This window comes from Leuresthes tenuis, unplaced genomic scaffold, assembly GCF_036924035.1.
Source record: "Leuresthes tenuis unplaced genomic scaffold, fLeuTen1.0.hap1 SCAF_11, whole genome shotgun sequence".
Classification (NCBI taxonomy): Eukaryota; Metazoa; Chordata; class Actinopteri; order Atheriniformes; family Atherinopsidae; genus Leuresthes; species Leuresthes tenuis.
The window spans coordinates 14,801,727-14,817,442 of record NW_027325365.1 but is presented as its reverse complement, the minus strand read 5'-3'; the positions used below and the strand labels follow the sequence as shown (position 1 = coordinate 14,817,442).

Here is a 15,716-nt window from a genome sequence, read left to right as displayed (position 1 = left end):
TTCCTCCTATTCGCCAGGGGGCAGGCTATGCGTTGACTGACGCTGTTACCGTAGTTGTCATGAGACGTTTATGATTTTGAATTAGGTTAATAACTGCCAAAAAGCCACACTGATAGATATTAGACTGTAGAATTCCACTTAGTAAAGGTTTTATGATGAAATTAGCAAAGGAATAGGGTTTTCAAATTGTGTCCATTCCATGAAGGAGAATTAAAGCGGAACAAAAGTTAAGCTGTCGCTCTTTGACCCGGAAAAAGACTGTGCTACAAGCGAATGCTTTCATGACTTCCATTCAATCAAGTAAACTGTTTAGATAGAATAATAAACAGGAATTAAGGAGGGATTGAAGGTTGAGAGAGACATGTTTTATCACGTAAGTATGTATATTATTCCCTGCTATGAGCTGGTTAATATTTGTGTTAGCGTGTTTTGTTTTGCAATGTTTACCCAACGTGGTGATGGCGATAGCTTAGCAGAACATTTACAAATCCTCCCTGTAACATAAAGTTCAATGTTGTAGAGCTCAATTAAAAAGAGAAATACTTGCTAATAAACTCTGTTTACAGATTTCTTTGGAACATGAAATCTTACTACATCCGAGGTATTTTGGTCCCAATTTGCTCAACACCGTGAAACAGAAGCTCTTCACAGAGGTGGAGGGTACCTGTACTGGCAAGTGAGTGACTCCACGTCTCAGTTCTTTTGATAACATAAGCTTAATATTTTTGTTGCAAGACGGTCCATTGCTAGAAGGGGCTGTAATTAGAATAGTGGCTGATGGAAAACAATACGGTTTAAAGTGTGTTGACAATTTAATGTTGTGTCTGTATAGAGTTGCATGACAATGTACTAAATTTGCATTTATATTCATTTCTGCATGGAAAAGCTTATTCTAGTCAATTGTATCAATTATATATGGATATTTTTTTCTGTTTTGCAGATATGGCTTTGTCATTGCAGTCACCACTATTGACAACATCGGGGCAGGTGTGATTCAGCCAGGCAGAGGTTTTGTCCTCTATCCAGTCAAGTACAAGGCCATTGTGTTCCGCCCCTTTAAAGGAGAAGTGGTGGATGCTGTGGTCACTCAGGTTAACAAGGTCAGTACACTGCAAGTTCACCAGCCTCTTTTTTTTTTTTCAAACTGGAACATTTTCATGTATTTCTTTTTTTTTTTTTACTAAGGATGCCACACAGAGGCTCCTTTTCTCTTCACTGGTGCATGAGTCAGCCAGAAGCGATGGCAAGTGGCGAAGGTTTAGGGCTTATCTCTCAGGGCTAAACACCAAATATGCATTAAGAACAAGCACTGAAGGCAGAATCCCTGCAAAGATAACTTCCAGCTGCTGAATCTGATGTACAATGTATGACACGACTTTGCTGAGCTGAGCAGGAGACTATAGATTATTCAAGAAGCTAAAAAAAAACGTAAAAAAAACTAAAGTTTGCATAAATTCATGTCATTATTACCTCAGCTTTTATCATCCAGCATTGTTTTAACTCAGTCATTGGCCGGTTTTAATGTGTTTAGACTTAAAGACCCGCGTTTCAATCTAAACTAACTGTACATGTATACCTTTATTAAACATTTAAGCCTTATGCATAGAAAAGTAACACGGCTGAGTTTGCATTACTGTACTACAGAGTTCATTCACTTCGCTGGACGTATAATCAGAGTTGCTTCTCTCAGTGACCTGCCCACCCGTGATTTAACATGCTGAATTGCCCGGAAAAAGGCCTCAGCAAGGTTTCACAGTGCATTACTCGCCAAAAAGACGAGTCACTTTAAAACAAACAAGATCTATCGGAGATATTGAAGGTCATCTTGTCAAAAACCCTTGACAAGATGAATGTGTCACAGAAGAAAAAAAAAAACTAGAAGCAATAATTTTCTTTTATAAATACACCTCCTGGAGTAAAATGTTTTGGTTTGGCATCCAAACAACCTTGTATTGTGTTTAAAAAGCAGGATCTGAGCAGTGCATGCGGTGCATGTGCCAGCTGACTCATCTTTGAAATGCGCATGCAGGCTCCCAGCTGAGTGATGCTTGTTGTGTCAGCATTTTCCCCCAAAAATGATTCAGAGCCACTGATTCTCTTTGTGACCGTACTGTCATCTCTGACTCTGCCCTTAAAAACTGCTTAAATTGATGTTTGCTGTGCTGGTTGTCGGAATATGGAGGCGTGCCAGAATTCTTACAAAATCAGCTGATGAAAGTTATTTCAGCAGCCCATGATCGTTGTGTGATGTTTTTGTTAAGATTGTATCCTTTCACCTGAATGAAATTAACAGGATTGTCTTACATGCGTCACCTTTTCTCAGTCGTTTTTCACAGTTTGCATGACCTTCTGCTGCCACAGTCAGCATCTGATCGTTTTACGTAAAGGCAAAGAAAGCGGTTGCAAATCCCAACACCAAAGCATTTCTGGTGGCACATTTATCCTTTAGGGTAATAATAAAAAAAAGTTGACAATCAAAGGTGCCAGTATCTATGATCTAAATCTCTCACGGTGACCTGAAATAAAAAAAAAAAGGATTAACTTTTTTTAAAGTTATACATCCACTAAAATGTGACATATTTGAAGTGTGTGACAGTCAACATGCTTCCAGTGACACGTTTTCCTCTGCAGTGGTTTCTGTCGTGTATATATATAAAGTAATAACTCCTGCTTCGTCTAATTGAATTTTTCTGTTGCTTGCAGGTTGGATTGTTCACAGAAATAGGTCCCATGTCCTGCTTCATCTCTCGCCATGTGAGCCAGTTTAACATCTCTAGCTGGACTTAGTTTGTTGCTTCTGACAAACACTTGAGTTTCTATTTTTTATTAAGTCTACTGTAACTAACCAGAATGTCTTTTCGCAGTCTATCCCCTCGGAAATGGAGTTTGACCCCAATTCTAATCCGCCTTGCTATAAGACGGTTGATGAGGTATGAATTTTCATTGTTTCATATTTGTGACGTACTGCCACTAGTTAAATGATTAATCTACCAAACCGTGCCCTGAAAAACCTTTGTTTCTTCTTAAGTATCCAGGGACTGGATACTTAAGATTAAATGATTAAATTTGTATTAGTAAAGGTAATTTCTTTGGGGGGAAGAGGAGGACTAAAGCATGTCTGCACTTAGTTTGGGCGCTGTCTGCTCTGCTCTTGTTGTTTTACTGTTGATAAGTTTGGCATTTTAGGATGTTTTCCCACTTTTCTTTGAAAGGACATTGTAATCCAGCAAGATGACGAGATCCGGCTGAAGATCGTAGGAACAAGAGTGGACAAGAATGACATCGTAAGTTGTTATTTCTCCCCCTCCGTAAGGATGCAGATCACTTTGCTATGTGTAAAAACCAAGAGGTTGTCTCTTATTCTCTATCTTCTCTTCTATTCTATTTATTCTATACTTACTAAGTGTACTATTCCAGAAAGTTTCAAAATAAATTGTCCCTTTTGGTTTTCAGTTTGCCATTGGATCTCTGATGGACGATTATCTGGGTAAGTATTAGAATTAGACTGCAATCCATTGCCCCACAAGTGAAAGGTCTGCTTTCTAATGTGTGGTTGGTTGTTGGACTTATCTTCTTTATTTCATTTTCAGGTCTTGTGAGCTGATCGGTGTCGGTAAAGCACGTCAGCAGGAGCATCTTTTGCATCTTATATTGATATATTTTTTTTACACTTACATGGTATGCTGACAGCTCGTGGAGCACCATGGTCAGTATTTCTTCATTGTAATGCACAGCCTAGTGTAATTTTTTTTCTTGATTTGTTGTAATAGTCTAAACAAATGTCTGCAGTTGGGTCATACAGTATTGCTGGTTAGGTTTAGAGGACAGGGTTAGGGCATATAAAGTAATATGTGGCAGAAATAACTTGTAACTTCTTTTGTTTTGTATGTGGCTGCCAATAAAGCTTTTTATTCGTTCTTACTTCCTTGTATTATTGTCTGAGCGTCACTGCACGTTGTTATCTCAACAGAGCATCAGTGCTCCGCAGCTGTTTCGACTCACGTTCCGAAATGCGATACTTTCTTTTTTTTTTTTTTTTTTGTTTAGGATATTTCGAGCGGGTCGCCGTCACGCAAAATGTGAACGTGGACATTTCGAGGGCGCGCACGTCATGTGGCCGTAAATACGTCAGTGAAGCACGCCGTCGTTCTTTCTTTCTCTCGTCCTGAAGATGGCGGCAGGGGTGAGTAAGATGGAGAGATGTGTAGTCATGGGGCTTTCTCAATTTCCTCAACTTCGCTGCCGCAATCCGCCTTAAATCAGAGCCATCTGCACTCTTAAAGAGTCTTTTCGTAACCAAACGACGTTATCTTAATGTCTGGCGGCTGTTCTGGGGTTTATTTACAGCTGTATCTTTAAAAATGAGAGGGTTCTGTCTGAGGTTAGCATTGCTAACCTTACAATGCATTGAAATAGCAAGCCCAGGGTTGTGCCACGTTACCTTCACTGTCGGAGATCTCTCTGCTCGTGCTTAACGCTTTCATGGCTTTTCTCCTAAAATTTTAGCGCTGAAATCTAGTTTACGTAAGCTAAACTCTGGCAACCGTCAGAGCTTAATAGACCTTTTAAGTATCCGGTTTTGACAGTCATGATAGCTAGTTAGCCTTTAGAGCAAGTTAAAAGCCACGTGAACTTTATTCGTTTGATGTTAATTGTAGATAAGCCTGTTTCAGCCTGCTGTTTAGTGTCGCTGACGTTTTCCAAACGACACTGCGTCCCATCTCTGTACAGTCATCTTTAAATGGTCGAGCATCTCGTTTGGTTTGGCTTCATTCATTAGTCAAGAGCACCGATGCTAAGCTGCACAGTGCTGAGCTTCTGCTGTTGTATATTTTATTGAGACGTGTCATCATGCTTGATGGCAACCACCCAGATTAAATGTATTAAACTATTATTCTTTCTTTATAACCCTCTCTTTAAGCCAAGCCATTTTAACTTTCTTTTTGCTTTTTTAAAATGTATTGGCCAAATGCTTTTGATTGTGAACTGCTGTTTTTGTATTCCCTGCTTCTAGACTCTGTACTCATACCCAGAGAACTGGCGGGCCTTCAAGGCCCAGATTGCAGCCCAGTACAGTGGTGCCCGCCTCAAAGTCGCCAACAACCCCCCTGCCTTCACCTTCGGGCAGACGAACCGCACTCCTGCCTTCCTCAATAACTTCCCTCTGGGCAAGGTGAGTGATCAACTCAACGCCATGCTATTGTATCTTAAATGTAGTCAATAGTTGATTGTGTTTGAATGGAGAAGAGGCGCTTTTCAAAATGGAAATGTCTCTCTTGACGGTACTTGTTTTTCAGCTTAAAATCATTAAATATTTTAAATGAGCCTCAATTGTGTCATTGTTTGTAGGTACCGGCCTACCAGGGAGATGACGGCTTCTGTCTGTTTGAGAGTAATGCCATTGCTCACTATTGTAAGTCTCATACTTCCAAATGACTGATTACCATCTTGTACGTTGCTTTGGTGTTCATCCAAAGGGTTCTGTATTTACTGAAAGAAGCAAGTTTGAATGTTTAGCTATCTCAGCTGTGATTGGGTGAAAGGCGGGGTACACCCTGGACAGGTCGCCAGTCCGTGGCAGGGGCAAACGGTTACAAATGAGACAAACAACCACACATGCTCGCACTCACTCCGAGGAGTCTATTTAGAGACGCAGAATAAAAGCCGGAGTTCCCCGGCAGGAACCCACGTAAACGTGGGGATAACATGCAGACTCCAGACAAAGGCACTGGCCGGGATTTGGACCAGGAACCCTCCTGCTGTGAGGCGACGGCGCTAACTGCCGTTTAGCCCAACATGTTAACATTAATCCTGAAATCAACGGTCCGTTCCGTATCTCCACAAAGTGTGGAGTTGTGATGAGTGACATTACTGCTGAACTTGCTGGTTTTAATGATTTTATTGCTGATCTTGAAGGAAATGACTGCCTCCTGTCCACAGTGAGCAATGATGCCCTGCGCGGTGCCACTCCTCAGGCGGCAGCCCAGGTGCTGCAGTGGGTGAGCTTCGCTGACTCCGAGATCATCCCTCCGGCTAGTGCGTGGGTCTTCCCCACTCTGGGAATCATGCACTTCAACAAGCAGGTATGCATGGAGTAGAGACTGAAGTAAATACGCGGCCGCTGTGAGGGAATGTGCCCGATGGGCACGATTCACTCGATTTTTAAGGTCTTGAGGTGAATTGAGCGCTGGGTTTTCTGTTTGGGGTCATTTCAGGCTACAGAGCAGGCCAAGGAGGATGTGAAGAAGGTCCTCACAGTGCTGAACCAACACCTGAACACCCGCACCTTCCTTGTTGGAGAGAGGATCAGCCTCGCTGACATTTCTGTGGTCTGCTCCATGCTCTGGCTCTACAAACAGGTTCGATATTCGCACAGCAGACGGTTCCCCCACGCGGCCGTACACTGAGAGGCTTATGACATTGCTTACAGCCGCGATATTCGAGTTAGGATGCCCTCCAGAAGGCTCTCATGTCTCTTTGTCCTCTGCAGGTCCTGGAGCCTTCCTTCCGTCAGCCTTATACCAATGTGACCCGCTGGTTCGTCACCTGTGTCAACCAGCCTCAGTTCAAGGCTGTTCTGGGAGAGGTCAGGCTTTGTGAAAAGATGGCCCAGTTCGATGGTGAGTCACCAGCACGGAGAGCAGAGCGGGCACACGCCTAAAGCCTGATTGTAAGAGCGTTCTTCGAAAGAATCGGCGTTGACATCTGCTTGTTTTTTCAGAACAGAACTGTGCAGCAGCCTTAGTGTTTAAAACGATATGATGAAGTGGCTTTATTAAAGTTCTGACAGTTTTTTTTACCCACGCTGACTTCTGTAACCCCCACAAATTGCTGAAGCTGCTTTAGTTTATTTTAAGAGTTTGCCTTGGTTTAAGTGTCTCCTTTTGAATCGTGTGATTCTGTTCAGCGTATCGAGCCGCAGGGGCTGGACTGAAACAACGTTGCATTCATTTGAAAACGCTGAAGTAATTTCTGTGACGTTGGTTTTAGAAGTTGAATATTTTGCAATTTATCTCTGAAATCCAAGCCAGAGGATTTTTTTTTCCCCAAAGATAAATGTTCTCCTCAGTGGGCAGCTGCAGCTTAGCGTATAGAGTGACCATCCTCTGACCGGAGCAGCTGCAGCCTGATCCCTGGTCGGGCCACGTGTGTCGAACTGTCCTCTGGACAGAAAGACACTGGATCCCCGCATTGCCCCTGATATGCTAATTCTTTTTTTTGGGGGGGGGGGGGGGGGGGGTGAATCTAAAATGAGAGCTGTTTTTACTGTTTGTGTGGGTGGGTAAATAAGAGGCATGTTGGAAAGTGCTTTGTGGAACCCCAGATAAGGTTAAGCCACTCGTGGACCGTCGGGTTTGGAACAATGAAAACATGTTTCGTTCTGTTTCTCCAGCCAAGAGGTTTTCTGAGATGCAGCCCAAGAAGGAGGCCCCTGCCAAGAAAGAGAAGGGAGGGAAAGAGGCAAGCAAGCCCCAGGAGAAGAAGGAAAAGAAAAAGGAGGAGAAGAAGCCTGCTCCAGAAGAGGAAATGGATGACTGCGATGCTGCTCTGGCTGCAGAACCCAAAGCCAAGGACCCCTTTGCACACCTGCCAAAGAGGTAAACATTTATTATGCCTTGGTTTTTGTTTTTTAAAGCACTTTCTTCATATCTAGATGGCATTGAAACTGTAACGCAAAGTGCTAATAGTCTGAAACTTTTGATCATAGCTAATTACCAGTAGTTTTCTTCTTTTCTTTGAGATTCTTAACATCTACTTGAAAGGAGGGCTTATCGTGTTCTTTCTGTGGTACACTTGAAGCCTTTCTTTTTTCTTTTTTTTTTTCTTTTGCCATCAAATCTTAAAATTGGGTGTGTGTAGTGCAGATTGCCAGTTGGGAACGACACAGGACATCAATTAGGAAACTGGCTTAAACCCAAGGGAAATAAAAGGTCCCCTGTCTTTGGGCAAGGCAGTGTCCTGTGATGGCACCAAGTCTTAATCTGACGGGGGGAGAGAAACGTATGACCATTTTCATCCCAGTCATCTCTGATTCAGTGAGTTTAAGGCTGGTTCATGCCATGGCCACAAATGGATTTGAAATTCAAGGGCGCCAAAGCCTTTTGGTTGCTCAAATATTCTTAGAGAACACACGGAGTAGTTTAATTACATCCGAATACTTCAAATAGAGCTGTTGACACCGTTCAAATCTGGGTTTAAGACGCTCGTAAAGTTGTCCAAAATGTTGTGGTTGTGACGGCTATTCCGCCGCTGTCCTTACATTCGTTTGACCCGATCTTCCTACTAATGCTCAATGTATCTATCTGAAGCGCATTCGTCATGGACGAGTTCAAGAGGAAGTATTCCAACGAGGACACCCTGACAGTCGCCCTTCCCCATTTCTGGGAGCACTTCGACCGCGAGGGCTACTCTATCTGGTACAGTCAGTACAAATACCCAGATGAGCTCACACAGACCTTCAAGAGCTGCAATCTTATCACAGGTGAGAACATCTTGATCTGAAGGGTTTGACTTTAAGCATTGTGTTGTGTGTTGAAGAACTTTTTGTGTATATATATTTTATTGTTGCTCAGAGGTAGGAAGAATCCAGTAACGTTGGCCTTGGTCCTGCACTTCCAGGTTGTTAGTATGTTTTCAGCTCAAGAATAACTGAAGTTGCCAGCTTACAATTACTAGCTTCCTGCTACGTTGAGCAGAAGAGTTTGTAGATCAGTTCTTATGTGTGGCACAGTTAAGTGAAGATTTACAAAAATAAGAAGTCTAGTTCTTTTTAAGAGAAAAGTGTACGAGGACAGATTTCTTTAAAAAAAAAAATAAAAATGCTTGCCTTGAAATACCTACTTGGCAGAGATTGGGGGAAGAAAAGAAAAAAAAAGACTTTAAATAGAAGGTACACAGGAACACAATAATGGCAGTATGGTTTGTGGCTTGCTGTTCCGGAGCCTGGAGACTCTGGACGTCGCCCGTCTTACTCGTTCAGAAGCGGGCTGAGGGCCAAAGGGTGGACCTGCTCGAGCAGCTTGGGTAGCCGCACCTTTAGAAAATAACCTGCCTCGTGATACATTTTTACACGACATGAGGCAGTATATTGGAGGACAAATCCTCAGGCTGTAATCAACCAAATAAATTCTCGGTCGACTGAAATTTCAACTAAAAATGGACTAATTGGGGAGAGGGGGAGAACTCTATGAGAATCAAAATGAAAAAAACTAGACTGGTGCAATATAATAGCCCTTGATTACCGAAAATACATTGATATCAGCACAAGAAGGCAGTTAAACAGAAAAGGCAATTCAGGGAAAATTATCTTTATCAAACATCCCCGGTCGAGACGTGGACATGTTTGACATGAATGGGAGAGGAGTCGTCGCTGTAAATGAAACGCTCGAAATGAAAATAAATATTCAGCAACGCACCAGATGTTGAATAACATGGACGTTCAATCTATCCATCTCTAGTGGGTTGGGCTAATCCAAAAAAAGGGGTAAACAAGGGGGGTGTTCTCTGAAGACGGGCTGTTACCTGTGAAACGGGTGCTCTGAAAACACCCCCATTAGCAATTAGCACTTGGTTCTTTGCTCCTGATGAAATTAACCATGGACTGTATGAATTTAACATGGCAAAAAAGAACATGTAGACTAATAAGTCGACCAGTTGACTAGGACTTTACAGCTCTAACAAATACTATACGACTGAGCATTAACAAGTCCACTAAAGTAAGGTTATTGTCTCAGATTTCTAGACAGTTTGAATTAGTTTTGCAGCTTGTTACTGCCCCCTGCTGGCCATGAGAAAAAAACTCCACATAATTATGGCAGCTTTTTGTACAAATCTAATCTACAGTCTGAAATACATAGAAATGTGCACTGGGTTCAAGTGAGGAGTGTTTATCAATGATACAGATCTGCACTCGATTCAAAGAACAGTAGAATTTTCCCCTGTCTTTGGGCAAGGCAGTGTCCTGTGATGGCACCAAGTCTTAATCTGACGGGGGGAGAGAAAGTCAAAGACCACATTCATCCCAGTCACCTCTGATTCAGTGAGTTAAAGGCTGGTTCATGCTGTGGCCACATTACCCCACACGTGCTCTGTGAAAATGAAATAATGTACAGGTTCTTTTTGTTCTTGGCAACAAGAGGAATGGTAGTTTGAAAGGGTTTTCCAGGATCTTTAAAAAGCATCCCTCCATATCTGAAGCCCCTCACTGGTCTTCACAGGTATGTTCCAGCGCCTGGACAAGCTGAGAAAGAACGCCTTTGCCAGTGTCATCTTGTTCGGCACCAACAATGACAGCAGCATCTCTGGCATCTGGATCTTCCGAGGCCAGGACCTGGCCTTCACTGTAAGTATACCAAGGCGTAAATACACTTTTTTCCACAGTGTTGAGATTTGATACGGTCTCCAGCCGCAATCACTTGACTGCTGTTTTTGGCTTACTGACGGGAACAGTCCCTCGTGTGGTTCGGCTTTGGGAAAAACGGCGTCGGGCTTGTTTATGTTGGCCCTTCCCATACGATAAGGGTTAGAATGTCATGCAGTAGAAAAGAATGGGATAAGAAGTTATTATAAACGGGAATTGATAAGTGATACAGACTATAAACTAAACTGTCCTTGTCCTTTTAACCACACACTTTAAAAATCATTTTACTTTGCTTCTAACTTGCAGACTTTAGATCATGCAGTAAATGATTGTACGGAACTGAAGGCACCATAATCTAATTTAGGATTTATTGTAGGATGCAGTCAGAAGGCCGTTTGATCTCATAAATCTGCCCACTTTGTATTTACTCTAACTTCGAATAGCATAATTGTTGAAGATGTGCAGGTTTCCCCTGTCATTGGGCAAGGCAGTGTCCTGTGATGGCACCAAGTCTTAATCTGACGGGGGAAGAGAAAGTCAAGACCACATTCATCCCAGTCACCTCTGATTCAGTGAGTTAAAGGCTGGTTCATGCTGTGGCCACAAAGGCTCCGGCTCAACAAACGAGTTTGCTTTGTCATCTTTAGTGATGGCAAGTGTAAAGATGGAGCAGGATGTGGGTAGCTGTCTGCACTGCTGTCTTCCAAAACTCTGTGATGGTGTGTGTTGACTTGATCCATGAGTTGATCATGCAACAGCACGCCAAATGCCAGGTGGGGGGGGGGGTTACTGTCCTGTAACGCTGAAAAGAGGACTGTTTCCAGACTTTTTTTGGGCAGTGAGCTGGAGTCCTGCCAAGCGGCGCTGGTGTGGGAGAGATAACGGAAAATAAGGGGAGCAGCTGGTTTGCTGTGTCATTTAGCAGCGGTGTGTTTTGAGATGCTTGGCGTAGCTTGCATTGCCTGCATTTGAATGCAAGCCACGTGATTAAGCTACTCCGTGCAGGATCAGGTGGAACGAGTAATCTGACGGTGGTGATAAACGCTCCACTTATATAAAGACTAAGGGTTATAGTCTGACTTCTTTTCTTTTGATTCTCTTCTTAGCTGTCTCCCGACTGGCAGATTGACTACGAATCGTACGACTGGCGCAAGCTGGATGTGGACAGCGAGGAGTGCAAGACCATGGTAAAGGAGTACTTCGCATGGGAAGGAGACTTCAAGCACGTCGGTAAACCTTTCAACCAGGGCAAGGTCTTCAAGTGAGAGGACGACGACGAGGCTAACGAGCTAAAGCATTCTGTGCTCCCTCTCTGCAACACTTAAAACAAAGGACTCTCGGCCACATGTGCTTATTTTGCTGCAAAAATTACTTTGAATGATGTTTTGAAGGCAAGTGAATTTTGTCTCGGTGGCCCACAAACTGGTTTTCTGAAGTTTGACCTGCGAAATAAAGAATTTCCCTCTATGCCAATTAGGGGAATTTAATTATGTTGTGTGTCTGAATGTTTTATTTTGAAAGTTGGGCCTTTTTGAGCTGGTATGTCATTAACAATGCAGTTTGAATTCCCAGGCAATCGTGCAACCTCTTGGCGATGAGGATTGTCGGTGAATCGGAGACATCCGATGATGGGACACTGAATTTTTTTTTTTTAATAGCCATGCGAGAGTTTAAGTTCTGTGCACTGTTCTGTGCTACCTGCAGGGGGCAGGCTAAGACTTGACAGTTGAACATGTGGAATGGAGCACATCCAACAGAAAATGACTGGGTTGAACACTGGGTTTGCTCAGATCGGTGTTGCCTGCCTTTAAACTATTATGGAAGAAATATTGAAACTTTTGGAACCCCTAATTTAAGGAACAGAAATGTGCTGGCAAAAGTTAAGAAGCAAAATGATTTATAAAAAAAAAAAAAAAAAACGTAATTTTGCCACAAACTTGAAGGTAAAACCTGATTTCATCTTGCGAGCCTACTCTGAAAATGTGATTTATAGATCACATTGTCTCCAACGTCGGGCAGGTTTTCGAAGGTATTCTTCTTAGTTTTACAGTCTTGCATGTATACAATTTAGATAATGCTTCTGAGAAAATATTTGTTTGAAGGACAGTTATAAAACTGCCGACTTCGACCACACCCAGCTCAAATACTGAAATGAAATTATTTTAAATTTAACTTCTGCAAGTTAAAATCACCAAAGAGGAAGAGGAGACTCCCTTAAGAGTTACAGGTCACACACACCCTGCTTTTTTTCTTTTTTTTTCAGCTTAGATTCGGTCTCATCTCGGCCGGACAAATGCTTGAATTAAAGTTTAGACCATCCTTTTATAAAGGTTACAGCTGCATGTGAAGGTTGTCTGTCAGAGTTGATGTTTGGATTCACAAACAAAGCGCTTGGTTTATTAGACACACCCAGCAGACCATATGAAAGTTTGTATAACACATCTGATCATTTGATGTTCCCACGCCTGCAGGTTGACTTATCCTTGATCTGTTTGTTCGAAGCTTCATTGTTTGTACATAGCCGCAGGTAAAATGGAACTGGATCGCACAACAATTTCAGTTTGTTTAATTCGTCACTTCAGCTTTGAGAGACCATTTTTGTTAGGTTCATTAGTATAATTGTCAAAGTAAATTGGAGCTTAATCACCATGCAAAATACTAAGTTTTTGGGTGTGGCCTTGAGGTTTCTCTGTCTGATTCACAGACACACGAGGGATGCACAAGAGAAGACTCTCATCCCACAGTGAGTCAGATGTGTCATTTTTTCCTACTTACTAAGCATGATTCAGGATCATTTTGGCGCAACCATCGTCCACTGTAATGTTGAATCAGGGGAGCCATTTTAGTTTGTTCTGTGGTCTCATGGAAATCAGAAAATGGAAATGTTCCCACAACAGTCAAGCGCCCAAGTCCTTGAACACATGACTCACCCATCCTGTGGATCACGGTGGAAGAGGGCTGTAACTTGAGCAAATAACTTCGACTTTGCAGCGGTTACAACACTGCTGCTGAATAACCCTTAAACTGCTGAAGGAGCTCTGTTACAAAAGTTTTGGAATCATGCAAACGCATATAAAGATGAATGTGAGCAGAGCACATGTCCTTTAAATCTTTTTCAGGAAAGTTTCTTGCTGATGGCAAATAAAATCAATACAATAATCTGGCCGTTTTTTGTATTTAGGAACTTCAGAGTTAAGAGGCTAAACTAAAGCAAGACACAAGAACAATAAGCAGTTCTATGCCAACAGCAACATTTTCTCTCCAGTCCTGCCAACCTTCCTCCCCTGGCCTTTATTTTTCTCGTTGCCACACACTCACTAGTTTTCTCTTCCTCCTTCTGATCCTTTCTCTCTGGACATTTTTTTTCTACGTCCTTCCAACGGGAGGCCGTGGGCGGGGGGTCTTAAAAGTAGTTGCAAGAGTGAGGAGTGCTCTGGTGAGGGTTGAACACAGTGAGAGGCTGTATTGTTTCGCCACACAAGGTTCCTGTGTGGCTGTCAGCCCTCAGTAAGAGCTTTAGACATGGTATGCATATGCTGAGCATCTGGTGGTGCAAGACACACATCTGGAAAAGGGCGAGGAAGCTGGTGCGGGGCTTGGAACAGCAAGGCGTAAAAGTGGGGAGTCAAACACTGTAAATCAACATTTTTTTTCTAAAGATCCTCAATTTACTGCAGACGATGGAAATACAGAAGTTCTTCCTGTATGAGTTTGACATTTTTGCCACTTTAAAACTGACACGTTATGATAAGACAGTGGATCGTGTTAATTCATTTTTGTTGTGTTTGCTTTAAAATTGGCTTAAAAGAGGGCCAAAATGAGGGCTATTGAGCACTCAGCAGAGGCTAAGTCCCAATAGATACCTGTAGTGATGAAAATTCCAATTATTTGCAGGGATCCAGACCTTTTGATCAAAAACAGACATTTTTGGCTCCCAAATGTCTACACGCATGATAACACTTCTAGCTTTTGCAATTAAACAAATATGTATATGTATTTGACCAAAATGATCAAGAATAATCATACTTAAGCTTATACTTTGTAATATATAATTGAAAATAAAAAGCAGCTCTCTTCTGAGCCAGAACATTAATCTAAGCTAATGGTTCACTGGATTAGATACTCCTACCACTGGCCATTAGCATAAAGAGGCTAACCATTAGCATTTATAGGCTACTAAATAGTCTACTATGTTGGCTACTAGCATGTCGAAATAAATTTGATTAGGTCCTAAGTAGGCTTATCCTGAAAGTACAACATACAAAATTGTATATTAATGTTACCTAAATATGTGTGAACTTTTCAATAAGTTAGTAATCAGTTTGCCAATAATAATTGGCGTGCAGTTTGTTAGCGTGTAAGCAAATAGTTTTTCACAACTTTCCTGGCACTCCAAAATGCCCCACAAAATTTTTTTGAATACTCAAGGCAATGTCTGAACGAGTGGGAAACAAATAACACAGAAGGAGATGTTTTGCAGACATATCAGAGATCACAGAGTCCCATAGGAATGACTGGCCCGCCGGTTGACACATACCCTTAAACAGAGCTATGTGTAATAAAGGCAACAGGCGATTCAAGAGTGTCACTCATATCAGGAGTGTCATAAGATGCCTACGGGCAGACAGAAGCAACATACTGTATGCATAGACCCACCCTCAGATTTTTATGGGGTTTCTCTTAAGCCCAATTCAAGATTCTAATCTTGAGTTGGCTTCAGGTCTTTCAACCACACACGCAAACTTACAGAAATGCATCCTTGCACTTCTGAGAACTACAGGCATTTCTGGCAGGATTTTAGATGCATCTGAGAACATGAACGCTGAACTGAAGTTCAAGAAAGGAAACATATGCGACACAGAGGAATTATGAAACCTTTATTGTTGATCCTAATGCATATCTACATGTAGGGTGTTATGGTGTTTTCATTTGAGAGAAATTATGTTAGACATTTCTTCCCATTAGTTGTTTAAAGGGTGTGAGCTGCACATTTTTCTGTGGCACTGAAACATAGCAAAGTAATTCAGTACTGGAATGGAATGAAGGGGGTCAAAGGTGAGTCTGCTGAGGGGAAATAGCTAAAGAAGGCAAGGAAAGAAGAGATGGTGTAATGTCAACAATACCAAGCAGACATGGCTGTACAACAGCTCCTGCTAGAAACATTCATCAGCTAAAGTAGTCATCAAGATGAGGTGCGATTATTAAATAGTTATTTACTGGTGAGTTTTTATTGCCCTGCAACGGAGAATGTGAGTGTGAGAGTGGAGTGTCGTGAGGGAGCAGAGAGAGGTACGAGCACAGAGAGAAAACGCACAGCCCCTGCACTTTTGAGCATGAAACCCCACAGTTGCATCTG

At 42.2% G+C, this 15,716-nt stretch overlaps 2 protein-coding genes across 2 annotated transcripts; both read left to right on the top strand.

Moving 5' to 3' along the window:
• Positions 1–138: 138 nt before the first annotated feature.
• Positions 139–3,921, top strand: polr2g (RNA polymerase II subunit G). The gene is made up of 8 exons (XM_072395632.1): positions 139–373; positions 567–676; positions 941–1,100; positions 2,704–2,754; positions 2,865–2,930; positions 3,213–3,284; positions 3,454–3,487; positions 3,591–3,921. Exons 1-8 carry the CDS (start codon positions 362–364, stop codon positions 3,602–3,604), a joined length of 519 nt encoding a protein of 172 aa, XP_072251733.1. The 5' UTR covers positions 139–361; the 3' UTR covers positions 3,605–3,921.
• A 157-nt stretch (positions 3,922–4,078) lies between these two features.
• eef1g (eukaryotic translation elongation factor 1 gamma) lies at positions 4,079–11,847 on the top strand. The gene is made up of 10 exons (XM_072395630.1): positions 4,079–4,183; positions 5,015–5,173; positions 5,350–5,413; positions 5,941–6,083; positions 6,216–6,359; positions 6,491–6,620; positions 7,394–7,598; positions 8,310–8,482; positions 10,218–10,342; positions 11,467–11,847. Exons 1-10 carry the CDS (start codon positions 4,172–4,174, stop codon positions 11,623–11,625), a joined length of 1,314 nt encoding a protein of 437 aa, XP_072251731.1. The 5' UTR covers positions 4,079–4,171; the 3' UTR covers positions 11,626–11,847.
• The last annotated feature ends 3,869 nt before the right edge of the window (positions 11,848–15,716 follow it).

Coding starts and splice junctions, on each gene's coding strand:
- polr2g (XM_072395632.1), top strand. Junction 677..940: donor GAGGGTACCTGTACTGGCAA/GTGAGTGACTCC, acceptor TCTGTTTTGCAG/ATATGGCTTTGTCATTGCAG. Junction 2,755..2,864: donor CCTGCTTCATCTCTCGCCAT/GTGAGCCAGTTT, acceptor GTCTTTTCGCAG/TCTATCCCCTCGGAAATGGA.
- eef1g (XM_072395630.1), top strand. Junction 5,174..5,349: donor ATAACTTCCCTCTGGGCAAG/GTGAGTGATCAA, acceptor CATTGTTTGTAG/GTACCGGCCTACCAGGGAGA. Junction 5,414..5,940: donor TAATGCCATTGCTCACTATT/GTAAGTCTCATA, acceptor TCCTGTCCACAG/TGAGCAATGATGCCCTGCGC.